The sequence below is a fragment of the Aquila chrysaetos genome, chromosome 2, assembly GCF_900496995.4.
Source record: "Aquila chrysaetos chrysaetos chromosome 2, bAquChr1.4, whole genome shotgun sequence".
Classification (NCBI taxonomy): Eukaryota; Metazoa; Chordata; class Aves; order Accipitriformes; family Accipitridae; genus Aquila; species Aquila chrysaetos.
The window spans coordinates 49,844,566-49,857,137 of record NC_044005.1 but is presented as its reverse complement, the minus strand read 5'-3'; the positions used below and the strand labels follow the sequence as shown (position 1 = coordinate 49,857,137).

General features: G+C 41.0%; 1 protein-coding gene across 5 annotated transcripts in view; it reads left to right on the top strand.

Moving 5' to 3' along the window:
- Positions 1-9,461, top strand: part of LDLRAD3 (low density lipoprotein receptor class A domain containing 3) — a 124,891-nt gene extending 115,430 nt beyond the window's left edge. For all 5 annotated transcript variants that reach the window (XM_030041197.2, XM_030041188.2, XM_030041219.2 and 2 more), the window contains exons 5-6: positions 2,515-2,860; positions 4,533-9,461. In XM_030041197.2, the coding sequence (XP_029897057.1) occupies positions 2,515-2,860; positions 4,533-4,788 (602 nt within the window). In that variant the 3' untranslated portion in view covers positions 4,789-9,461. The remainder of the gene's footprint in view (positions 1-2,514; positions 2,861-4,532) is intronic.
- Positions 9,462-12,572: the final 3,111 nt, after the last annotated feature.

The following is a 12,572-nucleotide window of genomic DNA, read 5'->3' as shown; positions in this document are numbered from 1 at the left end:
TGGTATTCATCCATGGATCATTCCTTGCAAATAAACTTGTTGATGTTTGCATAAAAATGATCAGCTTGTCACTATACTCCCTATGCTGGCCCTTGTCCATGATATGTGACATGAATTCATTTCTCAGCTGGTGAATTTAGGGAATATCACAGCAATATGTGATGAGCTGTAATTAAAATTACTAATGCATGTCAATTCCTTTCCTCCCTTCTGTTTTGATTTATATTCTTCATGCAGACTTTGTTCACTTTACTGAGTGAGCCGGAGACCTAGTGTTGACTGGTAACAATGATTTCTGCTTTCTCTCCAACACAGTTGCATGGGGAAATAAATTTAGTAAGGATCCTCACTGAGGTGTGACACTAGGTATCAAGAAAACTGTGCGGCTTGCAGCTGGCATGCAAAGCTCTGGTCTGTGGTTGTTAGTGGCATCATCAGTAACACAGATCTATTTAAGAGTGGTTAGTTTTCATAGTCAGTAGCAGGACCAATAATCATGTTCTCTTCTTCCTGGTACCTTCTTTCCCATCTCATCCCTTCTTACTAAAATATCTATGAGTTAAAATGGAGATGTTTAAAGGATTAGCCATTTTATGTTGTATTATCTTACCTAACTAATGCATAAGTTATTTTTAGTGATGCTGGAAAATGTGGTTTGGTGTTTAACCATGGAAGTGAACTACCAAAATCAAATAGTGAGAGAAATACCCAGAGCATCTTGATGCAGAACAATGGGTGCTTGAAGAAAGCTCTTCTATTATGCCAGACACAGTTGGTATATATTTCATTACTTTGCTGCTAGAGAAATTTGTAAGTGGTTCAGTTGCAATTCTGAGTGACCAAAAAGCAGTTTTAGTTGGTAGGTGAAAGAAAGGAAAATGGTATGTTAAGATTTACTGTCCCAGCCTTCTGCAGTAGGAAATGAAGAATTTGGAAGGATAGTGCTCTTGTAATTGTGTGGATTTTGGAGGTCAAGGGGTTGGGTTTGTTTTGTTTGTTTTTTACTCGGCCTTTTGTTTTTCTTGAGGTAGATGAATGTCTTGTGTCAGAATAGTAGTTTTCTTTTGGAGGCTATAGGAGTTACAGCCCGCACAGGAATAGAAATTCTCCCCCCAAAAAGAAAACAGTACTCAAAGGCTGTATGACCTTGTGAACATGGGGCTGAAATGGAGGCGGGGGAACACAGTTCTGCGGTGCTAGCACTGGCCTCAAGTGTGGCAGAGTCGCATCAGTGTGTTCATGCCATTTTGCTTCTCTGAGCCTCTTTCCTCCTTTGCATTTTGTTGCCTTTTATTGTGTTTGCTCATAAGATTTGCATGCAGTTCGAGATCTGTTCAGATGTTGTCCAAAGTCATTATTCCATTAACTTTTTGCTTCTCTGGGCTCAGAGCCTGAGCAGGAATTCCTTCTCCTGTATCATGATGCCGAACAAATCCAACTGTAACTTCTCTTACAATTCTCGGTAACTGCCGATTCCTCGGTGCCTCCTGCAAATAAAACATACGCTATATGGTATCTTAAATACCTCTTTTGATTTGGTCTTCTCATCTCTTCTCATCATCCCTCTAATACTGCTGTTTAGGGTCGTGCTTCCGCTCCTGCTCCCTGCCACTCAGTGACCATTTCCAACCATTCCCTTCACCATTTCCATCTCAAATTGAAGCTCACTTATGTGATCTTTCGTGGCCTCAGTGCAGCTCATGTTTTTCTTTTCCTCATCTTGTTCTATCCTAACCTGTTTTTTTCGGTTAGTTTGGGGGTTTTGTTTTGTTTTTACCATTCACTTCTTTCACTGCACTCTTTGCTTTTAGAGTTTCACATCTCTTACTGGTATCACATCTACCAGACTTACATCGCTGTTTTTGCTGTTCCAACACCCTTTGTTTTTTTCAATTTTTTTCCAGCAGGAGGTCTCCTGGTCACAAACATCCAACTAAACACCCTCTACTGAGCAGCTATCTATATTTTTCTCCCGTACCTATTTTGGACTGTTAGATCTGTGGATCACAGGATGTAATTGCTGCCTTTTTTGATAAACTCCATGTAAACTTTGACTGCACTGTAAGTTATCATTAAAAGTAAAGATGAGGCCTTTTACATCTCTGATTCTAGTGTGCTTTGCTGGGTACAGCTGAGGTACTGTGCTTATGCCTCGGAAGTGGGTGTCTCACCTCTGGAAATAAAAAGTTGTGACTGATAGGTAGGGATGGGGGAGATACTCCCGTGATGGTGCACATGCATCCTCCTACACAGTGTGTATTTTCCTCTTTCCCAGTTTGTGTCTCCCTTGTGGTTTATCTGCTGGCACTTACTGTGGGTGAGGATGGACTGAGTGGTAGTCAGCCAATCTCTGATTTGTATGCATATGCTTTTAATAAGCTAATTTTCCACAATCCAAAGGAAAAAGAAAAACTTGCTTTTGTCACACCACGCGTTAGCAGACAACACAGCACAGGTTAAGAGCAGTTTTATATTGAAACAAATCTCAGGCTTCCTTTTCCTTTTGTCTTGCAGAGGCTGGCAGCGGCCAAGATTACGTGACCTCAGAAAATCAGCTGCTTTACTACCCTAGTATTACCTATGCTATAATTGGTAGCTCTGTCATTTTTGTACTCGTGGTGGCCTTTCTTGCCTTAGTCCTGCATCACCAACGGAAACGCAACAATCTCATGACCCTGCCAGTGCATCGACTGCAGCACCCTGTCCTGCTGTCCCGGCTGGTGGTCCTCGATCACCCGCACCACTGCAGCGTCACCTACAACGTCAACAATGGGATCCAGTACATGTCCAACCAGGCCTACCATAGGCCAGTGGACCTGGACTCTCCACCATCCTATTCAGAGGCTGTGCTCGACCAAAGGTATGTACAGGAAGGAGCCAATTCTGTGCTCACCAAAGTTTCACGCTATTGCTCGCAGCTCTGTTAATCTGTGCTTCAGCTCCCCATTTATCCTTATCACTGCTTTTGACAGAAGCACAGCGTTGCAGTTTGGTCACGTGCATAGGGCCAAATTAGGGCAAATCTGAGCTCCACCTGCATATGAAAAATTCATGGTCCTTGGGTCCCCTTGCTGTTACTGGTATTAAAGGGATTTAAGGCATACTTAAGTCATGCTCTCTTAGCACCTGTGGTTGGTAGTAAAGATTTTGAGGACGGCAGGAGAAGGCAAAGAAATTTATCTCTTGTCTAGTAGTGATATCCTGTGCCAGTCTGGAATCAAAACATGAAAATTACGTTTGGAGTTTTGCCAAAAAACAGCTAGGTCACACTATTTTTTAAAAAATTACCCTGGTCATGTGTGATGCATATATAGAGGTGAGACGTCTTCAATTCTTGCATAAAGAAATTTTATGGTCCCTCTGCTCTGCACTACTTTCCCTTTACCAATAGAAGAAAAGAACAGGACTCTGAAACGGAAAGCGCAGTTCTTATTTTAAATAGCTGAAAGCGCTTTGAAGTTTTGTGGCTGGGTGTGGTTTGGGTTATGACGTTTTTGTAGTTATGACACTGGTTTTATTTGTAGATAATTAACCTTTGTTTTAACCTCTGTCTGTAAAGTCTTTCCAAACAAAACTCCTAGACTGACATCCTCTGTACGTAAAAAGGGCACAGTATGAACTCTAATGATCCAGATTGTTCACTGTCACCCTGTTGGTATTTTTTAGCATGAACTCTGGGATCTAAGAATGATAGTATAATCATTTACATTCCTATTCTCTGCTGCATTTGGCAGCATCTCCCTTGTCTTAATGTTGACATTCATAATACTGATTATCTTTTCATTAGTAAGGACAACTAAATAAGCAGCTGTCCAGATTGTAATCACTTCTCACCTGAGCTGATACAAACCATCAGCAATTTCAGAGCTAATTGCTCCCAGGACCTGTTATAAATCTGCTAAACCCTTCAGTCCCTTTAATTGTTTATTACCAGAACCAAAAACCAGTTTTCCTGAATCCAGTACTCATCTTGTCTGTGCCTACTTAGCAGTTGCTCTGCATGTGATACCATGACAGCAGAAGTGATTTGTCATATGGAGAATTCAGTTCATTATTTATTTGCAGACTGTAAGCCATTTATCTCTGTCACTTAATGGGAGGCTTCCTCAGAGCTTTCTTGTGCTCGCAGCATTATCCGTAGGTGTAAATCCACTACTTACCTTATTTCTTTTAAAGCACTTTCTCAGGTTGTGTAAATGTTATACAGGAAAAATTCTTACCTCTTGCAGCCGTCTTTGAGGGTAAGCCGAGATTTGTTGGAAGTGCACGCCCATGAAAATCGGAGTGTAGAGTGTTAAGCAGGATGTAATTAGCTATGTTGCATCTTGACCAGAAACCTTGGTGCCCAGTGGTGGTGTGGATGTTTTGGAATGACCTGAATGATGTAAGCAGGTCTGTTTGAGATCTCCTGATAGGTGTCATCATGGAAAAGCTAAGAAATACTGTTTGGTTTTTTTCATTATTGGAAAACTATGTACTTTCTTCCATGCCACTGTTTTCAGTAACCTCTTACTATGTTGTGTATCTTACAGCAGACCACCTTGGTTTGACCTTCCTCCACCACCTTATTGTTCTGAATCCCCTAATCAGCCAGATCTTCCTCCTTACCGATCTCGGACGGGAAGCCTGGTGAGCACAGACACCCCGATGGCAGGAAGCCCTCTGGGCACAGCCGGCAGTTGGACAAGAGACATCCATGACAGCATGGATGGCCACAGAACTCTTCTTGAGAGGACAGCAGATCAAAGCGATTCTCTGGTCAACCACATTGCTGAAAGAGAAGTGTAACCGCTCCAGTATATGGGATGGGCAGGAAGGCATTTACTTTTTTGAGTCCGTGTGGGTTAATCTGCTGTGGCTAATAGTTTTCAGGGGGACATGTGCCTGAATGATGACTTGATTTGAATCCACACTCAGTTAATATTTGAATTCAGCATTTTGGGCTCATCAAAGACAGAGCTGTGAGTGCTAAACCTAGAGTCACATCAACTTTCCACAGTATTGCTGCGAGCAAGTTCCCGTTCAGACTAGTAAGAGCAACATCAGTGCTGTGTCAGAGAACTGACGTGACGTATTTCTTGGACTATTTACTGTATATGAATGTATATATGTGCATGTATAATATATACAGATGTTGCACACAAAAACTGTGCCAGAAGGACTTTTGTTTTCAGAGTGCCTCCTGTCCTGTCGACGTGTGAGCTGTTTCTTCTTACTGCCTGGTGCCAGCTGGTGGTCACTGAAGCACACCAGAGGCAGTCTTTCTGCTTGGAGGTCCGGTGCCCAATGCTAGCTCACTGGCAGTGCTCAAATTGCAGAAAATGTCCTACTTGACCCTTCTCCTCGTGGCCTGGAACATTCTCACTGTGAATGTAATTTTTAAAGTTTAAGCTTGTGAGGATGCAACAACTCTAACTGAGCAAATGAGGGTTTTTTCCCAGATGCTGATCTCTAGGCCAAATTTGCATGGGTTTTCTCAGGAACACGACAAAGGTTGGCTTATCCGTCAAACTTCAAGGCTGAGTATAGAGGCACTGAAGCTTCTCAACAAACGAGCCTAAGACTTCTTTTCACGTGTGGCAAAACAACATTACTCCATGTGTTCCTTCTTAAAAAAAAGACACAACAAAACAAAAAACCCCCAACAAAAAAGAACCCAAACTGTTTCAGCTAATCTTGAACACCAAAACCAGCCTGAGGCAAACACCGATCACAGAAAGCTTTAGTGTGAATGACTAGTTTTATAACTGAAAGCAGGTCGTGTTAGTGAAAGGTGTTGGGCTTCTTGGCCCTGTCTACAGCATGTATACATACATGCGTGGATACACGTGTTTAATACTGTGTGTATGTATGCAAGTAGTGTATTGCATAGGTTTAGTTCTACTGCACCAGGAGAACTCTAAAATATCAGTTTCACTTACAATACTCTCACTGGTTTTTATGGAGTTTGCCATTATTTGTGTTCATTTGGTTGAAATCTCAGCTTCTGCAGAAAACCAGAATTATTTCTGTCTGGTTTGTCCTAACTCTTGGAATGGTCTCCTGTGAAGTGTGTTTCAGTGCACAGCGTTAAATCACCTGTGTGAAAGCATCTCAGAGGTAAAGGTATTCAGAGTGGCAAGAGGGAAGGTAAGCTGTGAATTTAAATGCCACTGCAGTGCTGTGCTTGTGCTCAGTATACAGAAAGCAATGCAGTGTCTTCCTCTTGTCCAGAGGGAAATTGGCCTTGAAAAATTATTTATATTTGTCTATCAGACACATTTTCCACTCCTCCTTCTACATAATGAACAGTGTCCTTAAACAGACTTTTTTGTTTAATGGAAATGAAGGAAGCTGACTGCCCACACCTGCTTTCTTCCCCATCTTTCTAAGGTAACTTCTTTTGCCCAAAGGTTATATGCTCAGAACCCAAGAATTTTTGAGCTTGATTGTAGGTAGGGGAATGACTCAAGTTCAGTCTCAGTTCCCACACATACATCTGAATTTTTTTTGTGGTCTTTTTTTTTTTTCATTTCCAGCTCTGGAGTCTACTGCCGTGGTATGTGAGAGGCAGGGGCCAGATGAATTTACAAGCACAGGTCATTCCAGGACTGAGATGATGCAGTGGGGAGCACTGGAGAATTCTAATGCTGTTGGGCTTGGCTGACTCTGGAAGCAGATTAATGGCAGCCTTTCATTACAGGCTTAGGCAGCCTGTCTTAAAGTGCATTGGTGAAGATGCTCCTAGGTCCTTGTAAAGCAGCGTAAAAGATTGGGTCAGATCTCATCCTTGCTGGGAGCTCAAGCACTGTAATTATGCTGTCCTTCACAAAGCAGGACTTGACTAATTAATGACTCCGTCCGACTTGATAGGTAGACTGTTGTCATTGTCACATAGCAGACAGTTATTCTTTATTTTACAGGTAGGTTAAACTCAGGTACATAGCCAAGTTAATAGTAAAGGTGGGTGCAGGAGTGTCTCCTGTGAGCACTGGGCCCTGCTGTCCCTCTTGCCTTTTGTTAAGGTTCTGCTCGGCCGCTGTAAGAGAGCTATGTAATGCTGTATCAGAATTAGCCATAATGTTTTTCTGTTGCAGTTTTTAAAACATTGTATTGGACTATAAAACATACTGTTGAGGAGTTTGCAGTAGTTTCATTAGAATTAGACATCTTTTTAATTTTAAGTTTGCCTAAGGCTGTATTAGTGAAACTAAATCATTGTGTCCAGTGTAACTTACATGGCATGTATCCCTCACACAAGCCTCCACGGGGGACTGCGTTTCACCACGTGTATTCTAAGACACCAGGGTGCAGGCAAACCAAATATTGTTTGCCTATGGCATCTGAAAAACATTGCCTTGCATTGCTAAGAAGAAAGAAAAGAGTGGACACAGCCTGCTTCTTCTGCCTTCTCTGTCAGTCACTGTCATATATGTACATATATATATATATTAAAAAAAGATACTCTTTCAGGTTGTATATATTCATGTAACTTTTGCATTAAGATAATCCATTTGGACTTTACAAAAAAAAAGAAGGAAAAAACATGCTAAATGGTGTGACATTTTCCCTTCCAGCTAAGGGTGTATTTATCTTTGTATAGGAATCTTTTAGTTTTTGGGAACAGGAGTTACAAAAGGAGATTGTGCCTTTCTGATTTAATGTTGGTTTGGGAGGCTGTTAACTACATTTCTGGGTGTTGTTACATATCATTGTCTAGAGATCCAAAAAGAGAAACAAGTCTTGTCTTCCTCTTTGTTGTTACTTATGGGGACCACTGAACTCTGAGGAGTGCAGGAGGTCAGTATCTTGTTCCAAAAAGGCATGCAGAAACTTTTAAGGGGGCAGGTTCATCTTACTCCAGTTTTCTGGTTTGTAGAACAGATTTGCTGGCTGGTTTCTTTGGAAATTGCTGTTAGCATCACACAGAAATTGTTTATAACGTGTCACTTCTAGTAGTGTTAATACAGCGTTATACTGCATTATTCAGTGGAATCTTTGGGAAAGCACGGTAGCAACAACCGTGCTGATGAAATTAAATATTTCATTGAAAATCCTGCAGCTTCTAAGACTGAAGTTAAACGTTCATGAAATACCATGTGGTGGGACTTCTTTTCAGTGCCAGTAAAATTGGAATTGATCATTTTATTGTTTGCAATTGCTCTTAACCTTTTAGTTTGGGGTCAGTCTTCCTGGAGCTTTGCTTTATACTTAATATTTAAACAAATGGATGTTATTTCAAAGACCTATTCTTACAAAAGTAAAACCAATTAAAGTTTTCTTCCAGAGCCAAAATCTGATTCCACATCTGTATTGAATGGTGACCACTGTAATGAGTAGTTCTCCTCAGTGCAGGTATTAATGTTTTTGATTCCAACAAAACAATTTGAAGAAATGACTACTTGAGGTAAATGAAGGAATGTGGATTAGCCTGTTGGCAGTAAGATTTGGGTTATTTAAAAATAAACAAATAAATTTCAGGAGTTTTGAGTGTCTGTAACCTCTGCTGAAGTCAGAGTGCTGTGTATTTAAAATTAGGCCAGTAGTGAATCCGCTTGATAATAATCTGAAGTTCCTTGTAAGGCAAATTACAGTTTACCTCTCTGGTATTGTGTGAATGGAAAACTGGCAGTAATGCTTTTAAAAGAGAGCCTGTGAATAATTTTCTTGGCTCTTGTCTACAGCGACATACATGACAACACTGACTGCATTGCGATTTTTAAATAACTCTGCATTCATTCTTCCTCTCCTTTTAAGTCAAATCAGTTTTATTTACACCACTTCACTTTGATACAGCTAATAGGGCCCTTGTGATAGATTTAGAAGCTGGGTGGAGGAAAGAGATGATGACTCTCATTTTAATTAATGCTGCAGCTTGTTAATCTTGTGCGCTTTACTTTTTAAACATCTTAGGAAAGACAAATGGTTTTAGTAGATAAGAAAAACTATTAATGATGAAAAGGATAGAGGGACACTGATTCTGAATTTAATTTTTAATGAATATTTAAAATTGTATAAATGAAGGAAGAATTTAATGCTGTGTTTTTAACATGGTGATCAGATGGCAAGTACTGTTTTTAACTGTTGCTCATCAGAAGCTACTTTGCATATAATGTCTGGAACTAAAATGGTAAGACAAGTGCCCTTCTTGCAGTTCATACTAGATCTGAAATATTTTTTATTAACACAAGGCTATATTGCACCGTGGACTAAAATATGGACTGCAGAAAGAATTTCAATACCGTGCTGGGTTCTGCCTGAGTGTATCCTAGTACAGGACTGTGGCCTTCATTTGTCCTTTTTTTTTTTTTTTTTTATGATTTGAGGGGTTTTGTCAACTTGAAATGGAGGTGTTACATAAAAGCTTTAAAGGAGGTTGTATTTTGAAACCCAACCTTGTCTTAAACTTTTGTAAACTGGAAATCTTCAAAAAATGTATTCTGTATTCCTGAATAAAGTTGGTGTTTTAATACTGTTCACAAGTAAGGATGTCCCCTGTCTCATGAAGTCTCAGTTGTTTTAGTTTATAGCCTCCTACATGAGGCTCCTTCCACCTTCTTTTGCATTCAATGTTAAGTTTTGTTAAATCTTTGTGGGTTTTAAACATATTTTTAAAAAGAAGTGATAACTGGAAACCCTCATGTACATGTGTGTGTAAAAATATATTGATACATATGTCTCCATATTTATACAAATGAAAATTGCTTCATTTCATAATTTCTTGTTCTCATTTTACCATTCTGTTTGTACTATCAAAGACGAGGCATCTGAAGCGTCGTGTCTTGTTGTTGTCTGCTTTATAGCAAAGCTCTAGAGGCTCCAGCAGAGATTGGTGCATGTGCTGGTGGCTGCATACAGATTTACGAGCAGAGCTCAGGGGCGTTCAGCGTTAGCTTCTACCTGCCACCTCCCCACCACTTACGTTCCCAGCACGCCCCAGTTCACCTCCAGGTCCGTGATCCGCGTGCCAGACGCGTGAGCCAGATTCAAGGTGAGGTGCTCTGTGGAGGCTGTGTGTCTGGCTGAAGTTGCATGTCGGGGCTCTTTCCCCAGCAGATGCCTGGTGCAGGCACCACCACTGCCACGGGAACCATCCAGACCCACTTGACGTCTGGACCGTGTCCACTCTTCTTGTCAAGGTACTTCGTTAGAGACAGTCCTGTCACTCAAAGGACTAGCGCTAAGGAGTACCCTTGCGTTACGAAGTTATTTTCAGAGACGAAGGAGAACAGGTTCACATATTACATCTAAATATCTCAATCTATATAAGTATATAGAGGTTGACATATTTCACTTCCATGACTCATGTCCACTTGCTACCCTCACAAAGGCCTGCCAGTTTTATCGTTATCCTGGTTAATGAAGACACATACCCTCACAGAAATTCTCAGATGGTACTCTATTTTTGGCACGGGCAAACTGCCCCAAAATAAATAGCTGTGGATCCAGAATTCATACCAGCGGAGCAAGGGAGACGGAGCTGTTGAGGCTGCCACAACGGGCTCCCCGCAGGAGAGAGACCACTGGGGTCTCGGAGCTGGCTCCTTCAGTCATGTCCCAGCGAGAGCCGTGCTTGAGAAATGTTGATTCAGAAGGCAGCTGCTTGTGAAAATAAATAGCATACTCTCCAGCTAAGTTCCCTGATTAATCATTTTTATTCTCTCTGCTTCGATTTGTTTAAAGATCTTAATTTTTACACCTTAAAAATTAAATACGCAGTTTATTTCAGCAGTGATTTCCGAGTGCAGCATCTTTTCTTGCTGATTTGCAGTCTCCTAATCGTTCAGCCTCAGTTATCTATTGGTGAGAGAACTAAGCAGCTTTTCACTTTTTTGGGGAGCTGTACTCCAAAATGATGTGCTGTTACTAATTGAAGTAAAGGCATCTTCATGTGGAAATTCACAGCTCTTCTTTGCTTTTCCAAGCAAAGTTGAGGGTATGCATATTGCATAAAGCACTTTAAAAAAGTACTGGATTGATCTCTAGGGAATTAACGTTTCTGTTTATCTGCCAAACATACTGTGAATAGATAAACCAAAATGTGATTCTCTGCTTCCCAAAATCCCAACAGTATTCCTTACAGCCTTACTGAGGGCACCACTGCAGATGAAAAGGTAGAGCAGTTTTGCAGCTGATCTGGCCCTTAGCATTTCTGTGGGAATGGACACAAAGTGGTTCAGTGGTGCAGTTGCTTTGGTGCTGGATACCATGCAGAAAACCCCTTTTCACGGAGAACTGATTTGGGACCGTCACTTCCTATATGCTTCCCAACAGCCACTGTACAGGTAAGGGGTTTCAGGGAGTTTGAAATTTTTTTTTTTTTTTTTTTTTTTTTTTTTTTAAATTTAGTAGCTCTCGCCCAAGGTTAATTCCTACCAGTTACCCTGAGGTAAAAAATTTCATATCTCATTACTTGATAGCACAGCCTGTAACTCCTTCAAATTTAAACCATGGTCATTTCTCAGCACAAAAGTACAAGAGCCTTCATCTGTGTAAGAACAATAGGAGTAATAGCTCAGCTTGACCCAAACCAGCTCACTTCTAGAGGAGAGCCCTGGCAGCGTCGATTTGATTGAATGAATGGATGGTCTATTGCATTTATTTGGAATATCTGCTATTTCCCTGACAAACCCAAGTCATGTTGCAGCACGGCAATGAAGAAATATGATGTTTTATTTGACAGAGTAGATTTTTTTCTCTCATTTGTTTGTGACAGTTATCTTAGAAAATGTTTTTTGCCCAACACTGCATCCAAAGTAGCACTAGCTTGTAGAGGCGCAGGGTAAGGGGACAATAAGGTTGGCTGATTGATACAGATATAACCCCTTTGGAGGTTTCTTAAGTGTTCCAGCTGTTATACCTGAACAAGAAATATTTAAATGCTGCACAATAAGTGCATTTGCAGACTAAGGAAACATGGTTCATACTTGGCTGCTCTTTTGCTAGTTTCTCTTTACTCAAATACGATGCAAAGTCAAGAGCAAAATTCTCCATGCATCTGTTGCTGTATTTATTGTTCTCCCTTGGCAGTCTGTGCAGAGCAGAGGAGTTAGCAGAACCAATGAATTATCCAAAGTGGATTTGGAGAGTGCTCTGCTTCAGAAATAATGGAGCTGGCTTAAATACCCGCTTTCAAGGTGTCGTGTTAGATACGCTCGTTAAGGCATGGATTACATAAGATAAAATCATACCTGAGCTTCTACAGGGGAAAAAAAAAAAAAAAAAACCAACCCTGTGCGTCTAGAGAGATGCAGCAGATCTTCGTTAGCAAAGCCGGTCTCTGGGAGCTGGCTGCAGGTCAGAGTTAGAAATTCCTGTGCCGTGAGCCCGGGTGGAGCTGGTGCTGGTACAGCACTCCCAGTTGAAAGCAATGGCTGTTACGGTTGCGAGTCGGTCTGTCTGGTGTCTGATGCCTGAAATATGTGACAATCATTCTAGACAGATTATCACCTTCCTTCAGGAGGCTAGATAGAAATCCTCGGGCTGCTTTGTTGAAGCCATGTTTCTCAAGCAACTAATCGCTCTTGTTGCTCTCTCTCTCTTCCTTTTTATCAGTTGTAGGGATGGGAGGAAGATTTGTGCTGTTTTTTAAG